We start from the raw sequence: 13,826 nt of genomic DNA on the forward strand, positions 1-13,826 counted from the left end.
ACGTAATAAAAAATATATCACATACCAACAACTGAAAATCTCAAAATCAAATGTTTGAGGTGGATTTGTAGATAGCTAGGTATAGTTATTTTATACAAATTTCATTCAATAATATTTTATATTTATACATAGTATTTAATTAGACTAATTAGAGCATGACTACTTATAAAATCGAAGGTTATCGATTGTTTTGCTGGTTCATTGTAAACTGTCTTATCGCAAATCCCCTTAAACATCAATAGGTAACTACAAACACATAGCTGAGCCAATAAGATAGTTGAACTGAAACTTCTAACTCACACAAAACAGTATTAATTCCAACATTCGAATTTCATAGGAGCGCGCCAGCCCACTTCCGAGCCAACTGCCAACAAATACCGTTTTGTTTCCAAAACGTCACCCGTTCTCACCTACTGTGTCATAAACAAATCAAACATGGCGGGCCTAATGACAATGAGACATTAGCGAGCTACAAAATGCCTCCGCGTTTGCGAATAATTAAATCGTAAAGCCCCTCTCCGCCTACGGCACCAGTCTATTTACTCCTTTTTCATTCAACACAATAGCTGCTGCAATCCGACACTCTCAACTCTATTACGTCAGTTTATTATTTATAAACCCAAGCGAATTTAAACTCTATTAGCTTCTGATAGAACTCATAAGATATTGCACACTTTTTATTTTATAAGGCGTATTCCACAGAGAGTATTAATTTGAGCGCGACGGGCCCCGCCTACTCAATATCGCGTTTACACACATGTTGGCTCGTATTGTCGTCCCGCTCTAGCCGCGCCGCTTATTAAAATTCCTCGGTGTATAATACCGTCTCTCTCGCTCGGTACAGAGAAGTCGGCACTCGCCCCAATGCTGGCGCGATTTTCACCGCGCTTCCACGCGATTTGCGCGAGTCCGTACAAATTGGAAACTAAATATCCGATTGCTCAATCCGATAGGTGACGCGATTTGTGCGATTGTGACTGTGACTCAAAGTGAAGTTTGACTCTGAGTGTAAATCAATTAACAGTCAATAGTGCTTTTTTTTTTCAATGCTCTAAATTTGACAGCTGGAAATTTTGCAACAACTGAAAAACGCCGACGGTCGGACGTTTTTCCGAAAACCGAATAAGAATCCTATTAAACTCAATTAGAATCTAACCTGAACGGTAACACGGTAACGGTAACGGTTTTAACGGTAACACTTGCAAAATTTTAAGTAAAGATGGCGTATTGACATCTGAAATGCTGAGTAGATGAAATGAAGACCTCGCTCGAATGCGAGCGGTCAGAGGCCGCGGACAGCGGCGGGAAGGGCCGGATATCCTTCAGCGTGGACTCGCTGCTGGGCAGCAAGGAGCCCTCCAAGGACCAGGAGCACAGCAACGATGAGAGCAACACGCTCGAGACGGACGACAGCGACGTGGACATCGAGGACGTCGACTCCAACGCGGGGGATGAAAGAGAGGAAGACGAGAGAGAAGGACGGGAGAGTGGGAATGGAGAGGAGACGGAGAGGAGTGGAGTGGTGGTGCCGCAGCCGATGCTGCCCCGGCTGTACCAGGGCCCGCCGCCGACGTGGCCGTTCGGAGCGTTCCCCTGGATGGCTCCGAACCCTATGTTCCGGACTGGATCACCCAACGGTAAGTTGACGTCACGCAAAGGACATTCATGTGGAATTTTGCAGTTTTCTAAAGAAGCTAAATGGACCGAAAAAAATGAGCAGTGGGTAATACCTGACTTTACTTTTTACCATCAGTCATCTACTGCTCATCATGCAGGAGGATTCTAAGGAGCGTTAATTTAATCAGGTCGGATTGTTTTATCATTGACTTCCGATGGCCACTTTCATTCTCCATCATCTGCTTGATGGTATCAGAACTTTGCTTTGTCACCTAACTAATCTAGGTGAGCTCAATTTCAACTTAATCGAAAATCGGAAAGTAGGACAAATTAAATTTTGGTCTATTACATATAAGTACACACCTACCTAGTTATCTAAGATTCTTTTTCTGTTGTAACTATCGAGTGCTAAGACCCCAACTACTTAAGAGCTTTTTGACCCATTGACACGCAAATAGCGGTGTGTAAAGGGCCATGCAGTACGTTACCTACCTACTCTGAATTTTTGTGCTGAGTGGGTCAAGTTATTTCTAAAAAACCGAGTTTTTGGGTGAAATTCCCTTGGATTAGATTAGAAGATCACAGGTTTTCGGAAAACTAGGGTCTACGCCAATTTTCGGATAAGCCTGGTCTCTTTTATGATGCGACTGTGAAAAGGGCTAACATGACCAGACATTTAAATGTATTAACACAAAAATCTATTATCATCATCATCCTTTCAACCTTTTATCGCTCACTCAGGTCAGGCCTGAGCATAGACCTCCCTTCCAATACGCCACTTGTCCCGGTCCAGAGCTATTTCATCCAGTACTGTCCCGCAATCTTCCGAAAGTCGTCCACTCATCGAGCTAACGGACGCCAAGCTTCTTTCGTGCCTCCTCATTCCGTTATCAGGTGTCCAGTAACTCGGGACGTGGTAATTGCCATGATCGTTACATTGTAACACTCACGCGGCTACTTACGAGTATACCTATGTACGGCTATCTTCGTGACTGACCAGTGAAGACAGAAAAAGTCTAGAAGGTAGGCAATTGCCCTATACTTTTTTTTGTGATATCAACTTTTCCCTTTTATCCGTAATTATGGAAGGCTCCACCTTCTTTTACCAGGTTTGATACAACCTGTGTTTTGGAACCATGGTCGCAAAATTTTTCAAATTATAATCCATATCTGGGAGACCGAGCTTAGCTCGGAAAACATATATAAACTCAAAAATGCGCATTTTCCCAGAGATAAAACCTAGCTAGGTCGATTTTTCGCCCCCGAAAACCCCCATATAGCAAATTGCATCAAAATCGTTAGAGCCGTTTATATAAAGATATACTCGTATACAAGCATTGCTCATTTAAAGGTATAAGATTATGATCTGCTCATATTTTATAATAGAAAAATATTGTGAGACTCAGACATATGATATTTAATAAAACGGGGCACTGACATTTTTAATGTCAATAATTGCTCGACACGCTTTGCTCCGTGACGAGGAGCTTAATCTAGAACCGCATTGGTCAACTTATCAGATTTGCGTTGGAAACATGAGTGACGCGTACGTTAGATGCACTTTCAAATTTATTTATGAAATGTTACGAAGAAAATTGTATTAGTTTATCACAAATGTTGCCAGCATTTTCAATACATGCGCTGCCTATTTTCATATTCATTTTATATTTCCTTAGTTGTTTTTTTGGTTCAGTATTATTTTTAGATTTAAATATTATGTTATTTGTAATTGGCTAATATTTAAACGATCAGCAAAAAATATTAACCTAACCTAAAAACTAATCGCACAGCAAAAAATAATAATTGCACGGCAAAACAGCATTCTGTTGTAAAAATTAGAATTTTTGAAGGACTGTTTTTAAGGGTCGATTAATAATTTCTAAGCTTAATGGCATCGTTCGCAGACGTTTCTGCGTGATACAAAATTAATGTTGATTAACAATATCTCTTTATGATTTTATTGTGGGACTATTCAATTAAACTATTACTTTTGCTTTAGTAGGTAACAGTGTAGTTAGAACCATGAGATCTTCTGGAATGCCCACGATAGGTAAGTACAATGGCCCTGTGAAAGATTTTAAAATCATTAGTAGTGCAGCCATTACCTACTTGGAAAAATGTAGTAGATTTAGATTGTAAACTAATTAATTGATGTACAGAGTATTGTAATCGCCATACGATAAATAAATAAATAAAATTACCTTTGCATTAGCAACAATTGAATACGTAACAAACGACTGAGAGACTGGACATAAAAGAACATGGGCGTACGCAGAATTTTTTAAGGAGTGGGGCAGAAGTAGGGGAGGCTGGGTACGTTGTAACAGGGTACGGTTGAAACAGAAATTCTTAGCTTATGGTCAGAGACCAGGGTGGGGCAACTGCCCCACCTTGCCCCACCTTGGGTACGCCTATGTAAAAGACGATCCGCCTGACACGCCATCTGATACGCGGTTGGAATAGTGACAAGCTGTAATTAGGAAACGAATCTGTGTCAAGACACAAAGTAATGGATTCTCTCATGGAAATTTCAGCATAGTTATACATAATCGCATTTAAGGTGTGCAGTAGGTTCAGCCAATTTCTATTTCTACATATTTGTCATTTTACCTTTATCCTCGTAAAGGGGCCCACAGATTACCAGTTCGCCGAACGATATCAGGCTGTCAGTTAAACGCAAAAAGTGACAGTTCCGAACAACTGACAGGCTGATATCGTCCGGCGAACTGGTAAGCACCTTTAGGCCCACCATACGAAATTTTCCGATTTTTAATTCGAACCAATTCAATGTTGTATAAGTAAATTGTTACGAATTTCATTTGTTTCAAAAAAAAGCTATGAACAAAATGCTACTTTATTTGGTTCAAGAAAGGTTCGAATTAAATTGCAACGAATTGAATGAGCATTGTGCCTTACGAGGTTATTATAAACTAAATAAGTGTTCCGTGAACAAAGTTTTGTACGAAACACTAAAAATTAACGATCTTATTTTGAGTGTGGTTTCTAATTTGATCATAGACTTTATAATATTTTTAAAGTTGATGGGTAGGATGACAGGTGTCATTTCGAAAAAAAATTGCGAGCTATGGCGTTTTTAGGTTATAATACGAGTATAGAGAAGCCACCTGTCATCCTACCTATCGAGTTTGAATAATAATATAAAACGTTGTAACTGCGTGAAATAAATATATGAATAATGTGTAATTTGTTTAAGATAATCACATTTATTTAAATAGATGTCATTTGACAGACAGTATGTCTTGTAACTCAATAAATCCACTTACGTCTAGACGAGTGTGTAACTCATTAATAAATACATCAATTATAATTAATTATACTACAACAAACCACGGTCAGTCTGTGCGTATGTCTCTACAAGGTAATAGTCAGGGATCGAAACCGGTTTTTTGCAAAAACTTCGAAATAACCATATACTTATTTCGAATTATTTTATACTCCAAATGTAGGACTCAGAAGAAATAATTAACAAAGAACGAAAAAATACCGGTTTCGTTCCCATACAAAAAATAATTGTATGGGAACGAAATTATTTCGTTCTATAGTATTTTTTCGTTCTATCCCTGGTAGTAGTAGAGCATCCGAAGTAAGATAGACCTTCACTGATCTACTTTCCGGATGAAAATTATATTTCATAAAAAAAAGTTCTTGAACATACCAATAGGGTTACCGTAAACTCGTAACTTTAGTCCACAACTTACAACTATGGTCCAAATTCAAGTTTCAGTAAAATATGTTCAAATATATTTCGAATTATGTTGAGCATCTAATATAGAAAAAGCATTACTAAGCTCCAAAATAAATGTAACGACTACAAATCAAAACGGCTCGTAAATAATCGACATTAGCTGGGCCATAGTTGCACTATAGGACTAAAGTTACCTGAGTTTACGGTACTGTTAAAATATGTTCATGGCTATTTTTAATTTAAAGTATACTTTTTTTTTACTGACATGTGAGCCGAACGAACTATGTTCCAATAGAAAGCATACAAGTCATACAATATACACAATATGCAGCAGGTTACTTACATTTTTCTGGTCCCTATTACCAGGTAAGTTGATATTAATAATTGCGCTCGTCTCCTTACCATTTGCGAAATATAGGTATCATAATTATTATTGCGAATACAGTAGTATAGGGTTACTTGCGAAAATCCGTCCATAAATAATGATGGAACTTAGTTCGTTCAGTTAACAAGTCAGTCTTAACTATTTTAGATACAGCAACATTATTGGTATATGTTCAGCAACATATTCTATTCAATAAAATATAATTTTCGTCCGGTAAGCAGATCAATAAAGGTCGATCTTACTTCGGATCTCAGACTATAATAGAGCGCGTGTCTAGGAGTATTTAAATATTAGAAACTTAATTCATTTTAATATTATGCGCATGAAATTCCTATTTATAATTTATTTATTTAACAAAAAAATAATTTGCAGCATTACAACTAACCGCTGATGCGCTGTAAAATTAGAAAAGAAAAAGTCATATTTCAAATACCTATTAAATTCGTTTAATTATGTAATATTATATATTATATTATATTATTATTGCAGGAAAAACTAAAGATAAACACGTTCTTTATATTTAAGGGTCGCTTCCGAGTATGGAAAATTTATGATTTCGGGTGTTTTTCAAATGTTTTAATCGATTTTTTTTCAAGAACAAATACTCATTGTTTTGTCGAGTAAATGTAATGTAGGTAGTCGAACTATTTGAGGCTTTTGCCCAACGGGACACACAACACAAAAAACAGAATTTTCTATTGCAAATCGCGAAATCACGTAAAAAAAATTAGTTGTTTCACACGTTTTGCGTTTCAAATGATGTCGTTATGGTGTATTCTCATTTGTCCCACGTGACCGGGGCATACATGAGGCGGGAACAAATGGGAATTATTTATATGCAGTGCCCATTCCCATCCCATCTGTACCCAGCGGGGACAAATGGGAATACACTGTTGTTTTCTACGGGAGCTACAATTTTAACGAGCTTGCGGGATAAGCCCGATAAAAATGATGACCACAAAGGATTAAAAAAACCGGACAAGTGCGAGTCGGTCCCGCCCACCGAGGGTTCCATACTTTTTAGTATTTGTTGTTATAGCGGCAACAGAAATACATCATCTGTCAAAATTTCAACTGTCTAGCTATCACCGTTCATGAGATACAGCCTGGTGACAGACAGACAGACAGACAGACGGACTGACGAAAAGTGGGGTCTTAGGAATAGGGTCCCGTTTTTACGTTTTGGGTACGGAACCCTAGTAAAAGGCAACGACATATTGAGAACCGAAAAGAGTGCTTTTCGAGGCCAGTTAACAATATTCTCTACCCCTAGTGTAAATATCATTCGATAGCGTAACGTGACCTACGCTATCGAATGAAAGTTTGAGTTTCCAAAACGTCCCGCTTGGCGCGCTGTTCAAAATCCCATACAAAAATAGACAACGCAAACGCGAACGCTCGTCACGCTATCGAATGAAAACACTAGAGGTTATGTATTATTGTAGGAAAAGTGAAAGTAAAAAGTTAGTTCAGATCACAAACAAGACATCCTCCAGAGTGAGCATAGTAGCGCTACCCCCTCTGCCACAATATACGGTAGTTTTACTCCATTTTCGAGTCAAAGTGTCTTTGTGTGACGTCCGTGTCTTTGAACGGACCAATCACGGCACGGGACTAGCTCACCTCGTCCCCCGCACCCCAGTATTTTTGGCAGCATCGGTTTCATGAAATAATTGCTCTAAACTCGTCTAGAGGACTCCTAGTCTATGGTTCAGACAATTAAATTGAAATGCAATGATAATCAGCGGTCAACGTTTCCATTTGTCTGATTGAACCCGCAGTAATTGCTTGAGCTTCTTGTAAAGCAATGTTATGGTAATGAATGTATAAACAAAGTATTCGTTAAGTCGTTTTACAATTTTAAAAAGTCGTTTTAGGCCGTCATCTAGTGATATTTTTGGAAAGGTAAAATATTGCGCTGTATTACTATTACCTACATGCCTAAAATACCTTAGTTGATATACTTGCAGTTTTGTGCAAATACATAACGATAGAGTTCAGGTATTTATAATTTTACGTGTTCAGTTATATTATATATGTATATTAGTAGGATTATAGGTTTCATTATAACATATTTTTCAAACTCGAAGAGTAGGATGATACCTGTCATTTCAATACAGTTTTGCGAGATTTGGCGTTTTTAGGTTATAAATTATATGGAGATGTTACGGGTCATCCTACCCTTCGAGTTTGACAAATATTTTATGCACAGCACAAAGCTAAAATACCATGATACCATGATCTACCAATACCGATTTAATAATGACATTCAAATTTCGAACATCTCTAAAAACAAATGAATTTATACTAACCTCATTTCAACCTCGTTTTCAGCTTAATTCATAAGCCCACACCGTATTTTAATGACTTTCATTATGTAGCAGTCACATAAACTACTATTATGATTTCATTTCTTTGGTATCAGATTACCTACTGAGTAGATATTATAACACTTTAAACTCTCGCGTTTTGTACACATATTTAATTATATAATTCGCGATATAATTTCATTGTTTTTACCTTAAATTCCGGCGTTTCAGCTGAGTTGCACCAGCTGTGGTCACAGCAGTCGGGAGACACTCCTCACTTCGATCTAACTCGGCTCCGTTCGGCTTAGCATTGCTCCGAGCAATTATGAGGGTTGGCACCACTTGACTTCCTTTTGCGTGCCCGACCACAGATAAGATAATCGCTTGAATATTGACAACTCTAAATAGCCGAAAGGGATAGTGCCATATATTAGAAAGGGATAGTATGATTCGACCCTGAACCGCTGTCAATCTTCGGGTTTGGAGGAAGTGTCCTTTCTGTACGGTAGTAGGTACTATTATTTATTCTGTGGTCACGGAAAGACTGATGTCCCAGCAAATGTCAAAGGAGATATAAATAAAATGTTTGTGTAATCAAATATGTGTACTGAGAAGGTACTTTACGTAAGTACTTACGTAAACATATGTTCGTACGTCTCATAATATAATTCGTTGATTAATTAATTTCAAACCAGACTCACCCTAGACCTTATTGAAATCAGGCAATCACTAGATTAACTAGTAATTGCTTATTTACCATGCTAATGACCGAGTAAAAAAGCCATAAGGTCGCCTTTGTATTCAAATTGGATCAATTAAAAACGTAAAAGACGATCATTTGTTTACATATGCTTGTTTTAAAAGACCTAGGTAATGACATTGAAATTCTTGATGAGGACAACTGAATTATAAATGGTGAACCTATTTGGAAGTTAAATAATTTACTGTTGACTTTGGAACGACATTATTCTTTTCTAAAACTGTTACACTCACGTGTCCCGCAAGCGAACACCATTGGTAGGTACGGACACAGAATGTATAATTATATATTTTTTGTTTTCTCTGTGTTCTTAATTATTCCTTTTGTGTATCTTTGCAATATTTTAATATACATATAATATACCTTTTTTGCAACTTACTCTGATGTTATGTCATAAATAATCGCATATTCATTAAGTTTTACCAAAAAGAATAGATAGTATAGAGGGGTCCTGTCATTGTAAATTTTGTAGTCACTGTAAATTTACTGCCATCTATCGACACACGACTAAAACTCAAAATGAAAACGCATAAAGTTATCAAAAAATGTATATATATGGATAAATGATTTTATTATTTTTATATCATTTTGAGCCATGTTCATTCACTGATATCTATGTGTTAAAATTGTTAAATATGAAACGGTGTCGTCACGCCATCTAGCTGAGGATAGGCTAAAGGTGTGTGCGACATCTATTCGAGAATGACTTTTACTTGAATTCCGAGGCACGTTTTTTCCTTAGACTTTATACGTCTTATACGAAGTTACATATGTCTTTGGTTTTACTGAACAGACATACAAAACGTCAAAACTACTATTGTACCTAATAGTATTATAGTGTGTAAAAGTAAAATGTATGATCAAATTAAGATTTGAAACAGAAATAACGCATACATACTTTCTATAGTAAAAGTAATTGTTATAAATTGTTATGATATACATAAAAAAATATAGATGGTAGGACAGCAGTGAGTTCCAAGTTTAAGTATCCAAAATAACAAAAATGGGGAAAAAACTTAACAGTGAATACATCTCCATAAGTTTTTGAAAAAAATATTGTAAATTATAGTACTTAGAAGTATAGAGTTCCTTAAATGCAAGTTGCCAATATTGCAACGAAATTGTTGGATTTACGCCAAATGGTACTAAAACAGTTAATTTTTCTGTACATTACGCCCTTTTTCTAATAAGATAAACTATAAAAAAGAGGCGTAAGGCACGCCCTTCTTAAAAACAGTCGTGTTTTTGGCGTAACGGACATGCTATTTTCGTAAATAAGCATTGTATTATAAGTTCAAGCAATCAGTATAAAAGCTCTCAAAAAGTTAAGAATCAGCCACATACAGGCGTTTATTCAAACAAACAAAAAAGTTATGATTTTTTTTCTCAAAACAAAACTGTTTTTTGGATCTCCTGAAAAATCGCGTTTTGTCCGTTAAGCCCTTTGAGCCTACGGTAGTCGATATGTATCTTTATATGTTATCTGTCGTGGCATCACCGAATGGGCCCTACGGAAGACCAGCGCTGGCTTTATAGCTAGCATTATGCTGAGTTGGGTCCATTTCGTGATGCACACTTATTGATCTCTTCTTTCCTTGCTGTTGTTGTCTGTACATGTTCGTACATGTTTTGTGAACGTCACGAATAAAAATCTTTTATCTTTATCTTATCTTACAATTAGAGCCGGTACAGACGGACTGCGACCGGCCTGCAACTTGTATGGAACTGCACGCCGACGTTGCAGTTGGCGTGCACTCGGCATGCAGTCAGCGTGCAGTCGGCGTGCAGTTCCCATACAAATTGCAGTCGGGTTGCAGTCCATCTGTACTCTAGCCCCAATTCAGTAGTTTGTCTAGTGAAAAATAAATATTTATTTTGTCAATTTTGACACATTGTAAAATAAACGACTTATTATCAGTAATGGGACCTACAATAGTAATGTTTAATCTAGATTATTTTGATGATATAATCACTGCACCTCTGCATGTATGGGTTCGAAGAAAATTATTTGTACCTACAATGGCAGAGTCGTGTTGTTCTCTTTAGCAGGGAATAGCCATTGGCTAAATTAAAAATAAAAATCTAATAAATAAATAATTTCTACATTTGTTATATTCCTACCCGAAATATTTTAAAAAAGAAAATTGTATTTGTGTACGAAATGAAATCGTACAAGTGATGTTTCTTGTCTTGTTTTAATTTCGTTATTACAGAATATTTCCAAATAAAATAGAACTACATTTTATTTAGTCTTGATCATTATTGAATTTTATATCTAAAACATTAAAACTTTCTATACATGTCGCTCGCGTACATATTAGTGCGAGCGAGATGTATAGAAAGTAAGTTACGCAGACCTTAGCGAATATGTCAGTGTCAAACTGGTGGTAACCATACAGGTAAGTAGGTATATATTTTAGCAGCCCTAAGAATCCTATGATACCGGTGGTAGTATATCTTATGTTAGTTTTTACCAGACACTTTATTATACTAACAGATATATTTAATTATACTTAACAATACTTAATTATACTTCACAATACTATTATTGTAATTGTGGAATTCGTAATTCTGTAAAATACCTACTTATTTCTGTTTTAGTGTAACTCTTTAATCTATTCATAGTTTTTATTATAAAAGTTTACATAGGGACCTAATAAGTAAACAAGGGTGTTAGTAAAATTATGTTTTTATCATCTTCATTATTATTCTACGCAAACGAAGCCGCCGGTTGCAGAAGATTCACTACCTAACGTGCATCACATAGTGCCCATTTCAAATGCTCTCGAGTGTAATACACTTAATCGTTTTCACGCTAGGTATGCACACCTTGTATAGAAAACCTAAGTGACTAAAATGGTATCTATTCTTGTTAAGAGAGCTATTACAAATATTCTTACCTAAGTGGTCTAAAGGAATGAAAATAAAGTTTTTATTGCAAGAATGGTAAACCATGTCATATTTGGAATGACAGGACTTGTCTGTTTAGTGCCTTACTACAGACCAGTTTATAGATCTAAGGGTGCGGCCACAAATATCGGGATTCGACGAATATTCCTGATGGCATCTGTCGCTACCCAAGGAAAATGGAACAGATCACGAATATTCGCCGAATCCCTGCATGTCTGACCGCACCATTAAGGGCCATCTCACACTAGCGTCTCCCGAGCGTCGGCGTCTAGTCATATCTATGGCTGCTGCTCGACGCAACGTGAGCGCAACTGCGTAGCGATGCCATTTTCCATAGCCCTGACTAGAAGACGACGACTCAAAAGACGCTATTAGTGTAAAGGCCGTAAAGCCACAGAATAAATAATAGTACTAGGTACAGAAGACTCACTCTCTAACAAAACGCGTCTATTACGATCAGGAAAGATATGGCCGCTAGGTGGCGACAGCGCCACGCGCGGCTTATGGCTAGCCACCAAAATTGGTGTGGAACGGATGTACTTCTATAGCTACCTGTTGCAAAGCGACGAAATCGCGGAGTGAGCCACGCCTGGTAAAGCTAAAGATCCACCTATAGGCGATGATGGAGAGATAAAGCTAAAGTCACTATTTCACACAGGGGAATTGGAAGAATTACATTAATAGGTACCCAACACTGTTAACAGAACTATCCATTGGTGGACCTTATGCCGTTTGTAATAAGGTTTACGAACTGTTAATTAACAGTGTGGGCATTGATTACTGACAATAATTATCACCATCATATATGCCTGCAGGAGCAGTTTCTACGTTTCTTTATAAGTTAGATAATATACTGCCGTATTCGAACTTCAAGATATTCACAAGAGACGACACGTACTAGATCCATTCTAGATACGTTATAGTTTAGATATCAACTAGTTCTCTTTTGCAGCGCAATTCGGGCAACCAATGTCATTTTTACGTTCGATAGAGTAAGATATCTATTAGATGTGAATTGGATCTCTAAGTCATATCCTGTGGAAATCGTTCAAGTGTAGGTATCTATAGAATCGCGCAAATGTCAAATTTGACAGGTTAGATCTTAAACATATCGTTATCGTATCTTGGTGATGTCTAAAAGATATCTAATAGATGTCTATTTCAAAATCCGAATCGGGCCCATATTCTACCTATCAATTATTAATTTATCATTTTCTGTGGCAAACAAATCTGAAAAGTATCTCATGCCTAATATAACTAGATCAGTCCACATTATTATGAGCTTTTGCATTGCGTATTCAATATAGCACTATGGTTAGCACTCCCTATACCCTTTCTGCCTTAGCCTACTTTCTTTGAGGCTCCAGAACTCCTTATTTCTAACTAGACTTCACGTCTCTTTCCAACTAATATACTGCTAGAATGGGAGAGTTTCTTCATACTGAACCCTTGCATATTATAAAAACGTGTTTTATACTGTGCGGCGCAACAGAGGGTGTTTATATTGGTTATCTGTTCCAATCGGATGCAATATAACCAATAATATAAAACTAGTATTTCCAATAACTGGTAGCAATTTGAAATTAATAACCAATACGAATCATTAATAAACACCAACTGGCATTTAATAATTAACACCCAACTTTTTCTGTCAACCGCGTTCGAACACTTCATTTTTCTTGTCAAAATAAATGATCCGACTTCATTACTGGAAACAAAAACCTTTTCAACGCGTTGTTAATGATATCTTGTAAAGTAATAAATGATCTATTTTGTAAAGCCGCGTTATTAAATTAAATATAGTTTTTGTTTGTTAACTCCTAATTAGTGTGAAATAAATTGATGTTCCTTTTAGGTTCGATGGCATTTTAGAATTTACACGAAATTGGGACTTTCATGTAACACGACACAACCTTTGTCGGTGTGGACATTTTTAATCATAATTATCTCCTAATAATTTTTATTCTCGAGATCCGGATTATGGAACGCCTGATACGCGCTCGCAAATCCAAACTTCGTTTTGAAAACGCGGTTATACGACGCGCTGAGGCGAAGCGATGAGGTACAGCACATTGCAGTCCAAAGAATAAGGTAATTTCTAGATTCAATGGGCATTAGTAATGAACTTTAAAGGGCCGC

General features: G+C 36.9%; 1 protein-coding gene across 2 annotated transcripts in view; it reads left to right on the forward strand.

Moving 5' to 3' along the window:
* Window positions 1–249: 249 nt before the first annotated feature.
* Window positions 250–13,826, forward strand: part of LOC134801157 (muscle segmentation homeobox-like) — a 41,432-nt gene continuing 27,855 nt past the window's right edge. For both annotated transcript variants that reach the window (XM_063773698.1, XM_063773699.1), the window contains exon 1: window positions 250–1,637. In XM_063773698.1, coding sequence (XP_063629768.1) covers window positions 1,256–1,637 — 382 coding nt within the window. In that variant the 5' untranslated portion in view covers window positions 250–1,255. The remainder of the gene's footprint in view (window positions 1,638–13,826) is intronic.

Source organism: Cydia splendana, chromosome 21, assembly GCF_910591565.1.
Source record: "Cydia splendana chromosome 21, ilCydSple1.2, whole genome shotgun sequence".
Taxonomy (NCBI): Eukaryota; Metazoa; Arthropoda; class Insecta; order Lepidoptera; family Tortricidae; genus Cydia; species Cydia splendana.